Source organism: Ambystoma mexicanum, chromosome 12, assembly GCF_040938575.1.
Source record: "Ambystoma mexicanum isolate Mex_15411 chromosome 12, UKY_AmexF1_1, whole genome shotgun sequence".
NCBI lineage: Eukaryota > Metazoa > Chordata > Amphibia > Caudata > Ambystomatidae > Ambystoma > Ambystoma mexicanum.
The window spans coordinates 1,218,746,709-1,218,756,462 of record NC_090936.1 but is presented as its reverse complement, the minus strand read 5'-3'; the positions used below and the strand labels follow the sequence as shown (position 1 = coordinate 1,218,756,462).

General features: G+C 55.6%; 1 protein-coding gene across 1 annotated transcript in view; it reads left to right on the top strand.

Moving 5' to 3' along the window:
* The first annotated feature begins 1,758 nt into the window (after positions 1 to 1,758).
* Positions 1,759 to 9,754, top strand: part of LOC138514395 (sodium-coupled monocarboxylate transporter 1-like) — a 146,921-nt gene continuing 138,925 nt past the window's right edge. Inside the window, exon 1 of the mRNA XM_069629876.1 lies at positions 1,759 to 3,161. Coding sequence (XP_069485977.1) covers positions 2,811 to 3,161 — 351 coding nt within the window. The 5' untranslated portion in view covers positions 1,759 to 2,810. The remainder of the gene's footprint in view (positions 3,162 to 9,754) is intronic.

Sequence of the window (9,754 nt, the reverse complement as noted above, 5' to 3'; positions counted from 1 at the left end):
GGTCACCTGGTGATGTGGTGGGCAATGCCAGGCGTTGTAGGTGCTGTGGTGCCGCATGCGCATGTCACCAGGTGCCGAGGGGCACACCCTACCATTGCCCTCTTGTGCTGTGAGTCACCTGGTGATGTGGTGGGCAATGCCAGGCGTTGTAGGTGCTGTGGTGCCGCATGCCCATGTCACCAGGTGCCGAGGGGCACACCCTACCATTGCCCTCTTGTGCTGTGGGTCACCTGGTGATGTGGTGGGCAATGCCAGGCGTTGTAGGTGCTGTGGTGCCGCATGCCCATGTCACCAGGTGCCGAGGGGCACACCCTACCATTGCCCTCTTGTGCTGTGGGTCACCTTGTGATGTGGTGGGCAATGCCAGGCGTAGGTGCTGTGGTGCCGCATGCGCATGTCACCAGGTGCCGAGGGGCACACCCTACCATTGCCCTCTTGTGCTGTGGGTCACCTGGTGATGTGGTGGGCAATGCCAGGCATAGGTGCTGTGGTGCCGCATGCGCATGTCACCAGGTGCCGAGGGGCACACCCTACCATTGCCCTCTTGTGCTGTGGGTCACCTGGTGATGTGGTGGGCAATGCCAGGCGTTGTAGGTGCTGTGGTGCCGCATGCGCATGTCACCAAGTGCCGAGGGGCACACCCTACCATTGCCCTCTTGTGCTGTGGGTCACCTGGTGATGTGGTGGGCAATGCCAGGCGTTGTAGGTGCTGTGGTGCCGCATGCCCATGTCACCAGGTGCCGAGGGGCACACCCTACCATTGCCCTCTTGTGCTGTGGGTCACCTGGTGATGTGGTGGGCAATGCCAGGCGTTGTAGGTGCTGTGGTGCCGCATGCCCATGTCACCAGGTGCCGAGGGGCACACCCTACCATTGCCCTCTTGTGCTGTGGGTCACCTCGTGATGTGGTGGGCAATGCCAGGCGTAGGTGCTGTGGTGCCGCATGCACATGTCACCAGGTGCCGAGGGGCACACCCTACCATTGCCCTCTTGTGCTGTGGGTCACCTGGTGATGTGGTGGGCAATGCCAGGCATAGGTGCTGTGGTGCCGCATGCGCATGTCACCAGGTGCCAAGGGGCACACCCTACCATTGCCCTCTTGTGCTGTGGGTCACCTGGTGATGTGGTGGGCAATGCCAGGCGTTGTAGGTGCTGTGGTGCCGCATGCGCATGTCACCAGGTGCCGAGGGGCACACCCTACCATTGCCCTCTTGTGCTGTGGGTCACCTGGTGATGTGGTGGGCAATGCCAGGCGTTGTAGGTGCTGTGGTGCCGCATGCGCATGTCACCAGGTGCCGAGGGGCACACCCTACCATTGCCCTCTTGTGCTGTGGGTCACCTGGTGATGTGGTGGGCAATGCCAGGCGTGTAGGTGCTGTGGTGCCGCTTGCGCATGTCACCAGGTGCCGAGGGGCACACAATATCATTGTCCTGTTGTGCTGTGGCTCTGCCTGGTAGGGCCACTTGGCGGTGTTTTTGCCACATGCCTCAGGACGGAGTGTGCCTGGAGTGGGGGGTGACTGTGTGATGTGCTCAGTGGTGCGCACACGCCCTCCTGCTGCAATCACATCCCGGGCTCAGCCCTCCCTGCTCAGGTGCCGGAGGCCCAGGGCTGCACTGACCAACCAAGAGCCCCTCCCGCTGCCACTGCCAGCACCTAATCGCTCACCTTCTGCTCGTCATGCCCCCACCCCTCCTCCCTCCCCGATATAAAGCGACGTCCCCGGCGCTACACGCGACTCCTGCCGGCGCTCAGCTGAGAGGCACTGCTGCCCACTTCTGCTACCTGTGAACCCGTGATCCTGGGCGTGCCCACTCATCCCTGCCCAGCCCCGCTCTGACAGGTGCTGGTGGGGCCCTTCCTCTCGCCTGGGGCTCTTCCTTCCCTGGCCTCACGCCTGCATCCTTTCTGTAGACCCGTGGCCCCTCCTGCACCTCCCTAGGACCCGGGGAGGTTCCTCTTCCCTAGGGCTCTCCCTCCCCTGTTCACCCCTGCCGCCCTTTCTCTCCCCCTCCCTCTATTACTCACTCCCTGAACAAACATTTGCAATCCGTTTAAGTCCCTGCACACATCCACTGTCCCTCTTCTTGTCCCCGAGGGACTCCCAAGAGACCCACCCACCACTCCAGACTACAGCCCTCCCCTTGACCTTCATTGACCCCTCCCCCCGCTGATACCCCCTGCCTAGGCCCATCTCTCCTCCTGCCCCTGTTGGCCTCTCTTGCTCCAGCCCAGGTCCAGAGGCTCCGTCTCTCTTGCTGCCCTTGTTGGCCTCTCTTGCCCCAGCCCACCTCCCCAGGCTCCTTCTCTGTCCCTGCCCTTGTGGGTCTCTCCTGCCCCAGGCTCCTTCTCTGTCCCTGCCCTTGTGGGTCTCTCTTGCCCCGGCCCACCTCCCCAGGCTCCTTCTCTGCCCCTGCCCTTGTGGGTCTCTCTTGCCCCGGCCCACCTCCCCAGGCTCCTTCTCTGTCCCTGCCCTTGTGGGTCTCTCTTGCACCGGCCCACCTCCCCAGGCTCCTTTTCTGTCCCTGCCCTTGTGGGTCTCTCTTGCCCCGACCCACCTCCCCAGGCTCCTTCTCTGTCCCTGCCCTTGTTGGCCTCTCTTGCCCCAGCCCACCCCCCCCAGGCTCCTTCCCTGTCCCTGCCCTTGTGGGTCTCTCTTGCCCCAGCCCACCTCCCCAGGCTCCTTCTCTGTCCCTGCGCTTGTGGGTCTCTCTTGCCCCTGACCATCTCCCCATCTTCACCTCATACCGCCTCAAGCTATTGTTTCTTCTCAGGACCTTGCCTGACTCCCCTCGCTTCCTGCGGTCAGTATGGGCGCTCCCGGGGACATTGGCACTTTTGTCGTCTGGGACTACCTGGTCTTTGCCCTCATGTTGGTCATCTCGGCCGTCATTGGTGTCTACTACGCCTTCGCCGGTGGTGGGCAGAAGACCTCCAAGGACTTTCTGATGGGTGGTCGCAGCATGACGGCCGTTCCCGTTGCCCTGTCCCTCACCGCCAGCTTCATGTCAGCGGTGACAGTGCTGGGGACGCCCTCGGAGGTCTACCGCTTCGGCGCCATGTTCAGCCTCTTCGCCATCACCTATGCCCTGGTGGTGCTCATCACCTCCGAGGTCTATCTGCCCGTCTTCTACAGGCTGGGCATCACCAGCACCTATGAGGTGAGTGGGGCCAAGAAGGCGGCCACGTGGCTCTCTGTGGGAAGGGGGGTCCTTTCTGAGGACTCAGATTTGAGGGTGGTGGAATGCGGTTTCTGAAAAGAACTAGTGCCTTGTTAAGGGGCTAGTTTGGCTGTTTGGAACAGAGGAATAGACATGTTGCGGACCAGGGGCAGTGGTCAGGAGGAGATGCAGTTCTTGGGCAGAAGGTGGCTGGCCAGGGGCAGTTGTCAGGAGGAGATGTAGTTCTTGGGCAGAAGGTGGTTGGCCAGGGCAGTGGTCAGGAGGAGATGCAGTTCTTGGGCAGGGAGGTGGCTGGCCAGGGGCAGTGGTCCGGAGGAAATGCCGTTCTTGGCCAGGGGGGTGGCTGGCCAGGGGCAGTGGTCTGGAGGAGATGCAGTTCTTGGGCAGGGGGGTGGCGGACCAGGGGCAGTGGTCAGGAGGAGATACAGTTCTTAGGCAGGGGGCTGGATAGCCAGGGGCAGGGGTCAGGAGAAGATGCAGTTCTTGGGCAGGGGGGTGGCTGGCCAGGGGCAGTGGTCAGGAGGAGATGCAGTTCTTGGGCAGGGAGGTGGCTGGCCAGGGGCAATGGTTCGGAGGAAATGCAGTTCTTGGCCAGGGGGGTGGCTGGCCAGGGGCAGTGGCCCGGAGGAGATGCAGTTCTTGGGCAGGGGGGTGGCTGGCCAGGGGCAGTGGTCAGGAAGAGATGCAGTTCTTGGGCAGGGGGGTGGCTGGCCAGGGGCAGTGGTCAGGAAGAGATGCAGTTCTTGGGCAGGGGGGTGGCGGACCAGGGGCAGTGGTCAGGAGGAGATGCAGTTCTTGGGCAGGGGGGTGGCTGGCCAGGGGCAGTGGTCAGGAAGAGATGCAGTTCTTGGGCAGGGGGGTGGCTGGCCAGGGGCAGTGGCCCGGAGGAGATGCAGTTCTTGGGCAGGGGGGTGGCTGGCCAGGGGCAGTGGTCAGGAAGAGATGCAGTTCTTGGGCAGGGGGGTGGCTGGCCAGGGGCAGTGGCCCGGAGGAGATGCAGTTCTTGGGCAGGGGGGTGGCTGGCCAGGGGCAGTGGTCAGGAAGAGATGCAGTTCTTGGGCAGGGGGGTGGCGGGCCAGGGGCAGTGGCCAGGAGGAAATGCAATTCTTGTCAAGGGGTGTGGCTGGCCAGGGGCAGTGGTCAGGAGGAGATGCAGGTCTTGGGCAGGGGGGTGGCGGGCCAGGCAGAATGTTATGCGTAGGAACGTTTGGAGGAAAACAAAAGGCCTTGTTGAGGGCTACACACTGCATCCTTGAGGCAGAATTAGTGGCCTCAGAAGCATGAGTGGCATTGAGTGGGCACACAGACTGGCATCACAAAGAGGAGGGATGCTGGGCAGACGGACTGGGATAACAGAGCGTGAACACTGCTATTATTGGGGTAAAGGCCTCGGGAAATAATGAGTGTCATTTTGGGGTGTGTGGTGGCCTTAGAAAGGGCAGAATATGTGCAATGTGGAGGGGGGGGGCATCTGTTTTGGGAGAAGTGATGTCTCAAGAGGGAGTTGTTAAGAGACGACAGCAGCGAGGTTAAACTTGATGAGAAAAGGCATGCCCAATGGGAAGGTTCTAGGCAGAAGGGATACATTTTGAGTGGAACGTTGAGGATGAGCGCATTGCAGGAAGAAGGGGCAAGATTGTTTTCAGAGGAAAGGCATTTTAAGAAGACCTGCTCTTTCCTGACAATGTGATTATAAGACGTATGATGCTTCTTGGGGCACGAGGGGAGCATTTAGACAGAGAAGGGGTGACTTGTGGAGAAGGGCTTTCTATTTTGAAAGACAATCCCAGTCCCTTTGTAGTGGTGCTTTTTTGGGGAAGAAAGTTCACCTGATGGTGAAGCTGAGATATTTGGGGAAATAGAACTTTTGGAGGGCTAAAGAGGCACATTTCGGATGGCACGTCCCTGTTCATGGGCGAAGCTTTGCATCTTGTTCAACTGATGCTTTTGGGGACTATCAGGCATCATTGACTGTACGTTGGACATGTTTGGAAAGGAGAGTGGCATTTTTGGAGGGGGAGGAAAGGCGTTTGAAAGAGAGTTACAGTGATGTGAAGGATTTGCATTAATATTTGTGTAAGAACATGCGCCCATTTCGAGCATAAATTAGGCAATGAGAGAGAGCAGAGGCAGTCCTGCGATACGGTGCCTCTACTGGACAGTATTATTCTGCTGAGTGATGCAAATACCTGGGTGCAGAGGCAGTCCTGCGATACGGTGCCTCTACTGGACAGTATTATTCTACTGAGTGATGCATATACCTGGGTGCAGAGGCAGTCCTGCGATACGGTGCCTCCACTGGACAGTATTATTCTACTGAGTGATGCATATACCTGGGTGCAGAGGCAGTCCTGCGATACGGTGCCTCTACTGGACAGTATTATTCTGCTCAGTGATGTATATACCTGGGTGCAGAGGCAGTCCTGGGATACGGTGCCTCCACTGGACAGTATTATTCTGCTCAGTGATGTATATACCTGGGTGCAGAGGCAGTCCTGGGATACGGTGCCTCCACTGGACAGTATTATTCTGCTGAGTGATGCATATACCTGGGTGCAGAGGCAGTCCTGCGATACGGTGCCTCTACTGGACAGTATTATTCTGCTGAGTGATACATAAGCAAGCGGTGCCTCTACTGGACCGTATTATTCTACTGAGTGATGCATATACCTGGGTGCAGAGGCAGTCCTGGGATACGGTGCCTCCACTGGACAGTATTATTCTGCTGAGTGATACATAAGCAAGCGGTGCCTCTACTGGACCGTATTATTCTACTGAGTGATGCATATACCTGGGTGCAGAGGCAGTCCTGCGATACGGTGCCTCTACTGGACAGTATTATTCTGCTCAGTGATGTATATACCAGGAGCAGAAGCAGTTCTGGCATACAGTGCCTCTACTGGACCGTATTATTCTGCTGAGTGATGCATATACCTGGGTGCAGAGGCAGTCCTGGGATACGGTGCCTCCACTGGACAGTATTATTCTGCTCAGTGATGTATATACCAGGAGCAGAGGCAGTCCTGCGATACGGTGCCTCTACTGGACAGTATTATTCTGCTCAGTGATACATAAGCAAGCGGTGCCTCTACTGGACCGTATTATTCTACTGAGTGATGCATATACCTGGGTGCAGAGGCAGTCCTGGGATACGGTGCCTCCACTGGACAGTATTATTCTGCTGAGTGATGCAAATACCTGGGTGCAGAGGCAGTCCTGTGATACGGTGCCTCCACTGGACAGTATTATTCTGCTGAGTGATGCATATACCTGGTGCAGAGGCAGTCCAGGGATACTGTGCATCTACTGGACAGTATTATTGCATTGAGTGATGAACTCAGTCCTGGGCTACAGGGCCTCTACTGGACAGTATTATTCTAGGAGTAGGAACATAAAGCAGGGACAGGCAGGGCCTGGAGGATATTACAGTGTTTACTATATTGAGAGCTTGGGACGAGTATAGAGCAGTCAGGGCAGAACACGGGAGAGGTGGGCTGAGCGGTTAGAGGGTGGAGGGCTTGGGGGGCACAGAAGATAGCGGGGTTCATTGTGGAAAGGTGGTTATTTAAGCACGGATGCCTATATTAATAGTAAATGAGAGGCCTTTTAAAGAGGCATTTGGGCGATTTGTATATTAAGCTCTTGGAGAGAGAGCAGGACATTTAGGCGAAGAGCGGCTGGTGTCTTGGAGATAAAAGGAAGGGCATTTTGTGGGCAATGAAGTGCATATTGAGTGAGGTGGGAGGGCACGAGGCATGTTTGAGAAAGTGGCAACTTTTCAGAGGGAACTAGAAGAAGAATGGGGGGAAAAGCTGAGAAGTAGTTTTGGGAACACATTTTGATGGCGGTGCCGTTTTCAGACCTCAGAGGCATAATTATTTATTTAAAGTTGACTTGTAGGGCATTCTCGATGAAATGCAGTCACTTTGTGGGGCCAAGCATTGGGGGCATAGGGGATGGATCTATAGGTAGATCTATATGTTATAAAGATCACCACCAGAGTGTATGAATGATGAAGAGGTGCAGGTTACATTCTTAAAGAGAAAGAATAGAATTTCGGGCGGGAGGGGAGCATCTGGAGACGGGGTACAGATGTTGCGGTGGAGGAGGGAAGGACATTATGGGGTGGATTGCAAACATTTGGCACGAACCCCGGCTACTAGGATCTTGCCTGGGGAGACGCACACTCCGGGGGGCTGAAATAGAGGCATGTTGGGCTGAGAAGGTGCAGCTTTGGGAAGGATTAGAGTCTCTGACAAATCATTACTTGGAAAGGACAGATAGATAGTTTGGGGACCAATGCTGGGGTTGAGTGTTGCCTTTTGGGTAAGTGGCCCATTTTTAAATTGCAAAAAGATACCTCGCTGGCGAAAAAGACACATTCTTGGGAGAAAGAGGAACATTTTAGAGTGGAGGGACAGACAGCCCTTATAAAATATAAAAGGAATGTATATAACTGTTCCCACTCCTGGCTGCATCCCCAGAGGAGAGCGGTCATTCCCTCTGCTCGGACCTCGCCTCTGGAACACGCTTCAGGGCTGGCCTTTCACCGGAACCTGAAAACATGTATTTTCTTTTCATTTCCCTCCTTGTTTATTCTGTTCACTAATCTAATCCCTTTGGCAAATTATTAATTTAGGTTCCATCTGCGCCCAAAAGCAGCAGGTTCTGCCTGGTCCCCTGGCCATCCATCAAATGAAATATTAAGCGCACAGTGTCTCTGGCCCCCGCCAGGTTCCTCACCAGAGAGTGGAGTGAGTGGGGCCGTGGGGGTCCTGGCCAGGCCGCAAGGCGCTCGGCTTTCTTTGCAGGCTCGGAGCTGGTATCTTCTGTAAAGTGCAGCGTTGCAGAATGAGGCCCTTGCTATGTAGAAGGAGCAGGTATCTGGTGACAGGGGACTGTAGGATGCCTGTCCAGGTACAGGCCTTTAAGGTGCCACGTGACACTATATGGCCACTACCTGCCCCTTTAAATCACCTTAAAAAGTGACAGCGCTACACCGTGAAGAGAGAGGGAGGACTTAGCAGCAGGGCAGGTTAGTCACCTGTTGCTGAACTATTCGGGAGTATATGGGCCTCGCCATCATGCCATTATCAGGGATAAGGCAGGGGAGAGAAGGACTTAGGAGCAGGGCAGGTTAGTCACCTGTTGCTGAACTATTCAGGAGTATATAGGCCTCGCATCATGCCATTATCAGGGATAAGGCGGGTGAGAGAAGGACTTAGGAGCAGGGCAGGTTAGTCACCTGTTGCTGAACTATTCAGGAGTATATAGGCCTCGCCATCATGCCATTATCAGGGATAAGGCGGGTGAGAGAAGGACTTAGGAGCAGGGCAGGTTAGTCACCTGTTGCTTACCTATTCGGGAGTATATGGGCCTCGCCATCATGCCATTATCAGGGATAAGGCGGGTGAGAGAAGGACTTAGGAGCAGGGCAGGTTAGTCACCTGTTGCTGAACTATTCAGGAGTATATAGGCCTCGCCATCATGCCATTATCAGGGATAAGGCGGGTGAGAGAAGGACTTAGGAGCAGGGCAGGTTAGTCACCTGTTGCTGAACTATTCGGGAGTATATAGGCCTCGCCATCATGCCATTATCAGGGATAAGGCAGGGGAGAGAAGGACTTAGCAGCAGGGCAGGTTAGTCACCTGTTGCTGAACTATTCGGGAGTAAGCAGTCCTCACCATTATGTCATTTTCAGGGATAAGCCAGGGGCGAGGGGACTTCAGCAGGGCAGGTTAGTCACCTGTTACTGAACTATTCGGGAGTATATAGGCCTCGCCATCATGCCATTATCAGGGATAAGGCAGGGGAGAGAAGGACTTAGCAGCAGGGCAGGTTAGTCACCTGTTACTGAACTATTCGGGAGTAAGCAGTTCTCACCATTATGTCATTTTCAGGGATAAGCCAGGGGCGAGCGGACTTAGCAGCAGGGCAGGTTAGTCACCTGTTGCTGAACTATTCGGGAGTATATAGGCCTCGCCGTCATGCCATTATCAGGGATAAGCCAGGGGCGAGGGGACTTAGCAGCAGGGCAGGTTAGTCACCTGTTACTGAACTATTCGGGAGTATATAGGCCTCGCCATCATGCCATTATCAGGGATAAGGCAGGGGAGAGAAGGACTTAGCAGCAGGGCAGGTTAGTCACCTGTTACTGAACTATTCGGGAGTAAGCAGTTCTCACCATTATGTCATTTTCAGGGATAAGCCAGGGGCGAGCGGACTTAGCAGCAGGGCAGGTTAGTCACCTGTTGCTGAACTATTCGGGAGTATATAGGCCTCGCCATCATGCCATTATCAGGGATAAGGCAGGGGAGAGAAGGACTTAGCAGCAGGGCAGGTTAGCCACCTGTTGCTGAACTATTCGGGAGTATATAGTCCTCCCCATCATGCCATTATCAGGGATAAGGCAGGGGAGAGAAGGACTTAGCAGCAGGGCAGGTTAGTCACCTGTTACTGAACTATTCGGGAGTAAGCAGTCCTCACCATTATGTCATTTTCAGGGATACGCCAGGAGCGAGAGGACTTAGCAGCAGGGCAGGTTAGTCACCTGTTGCTGAACTATTTGGGA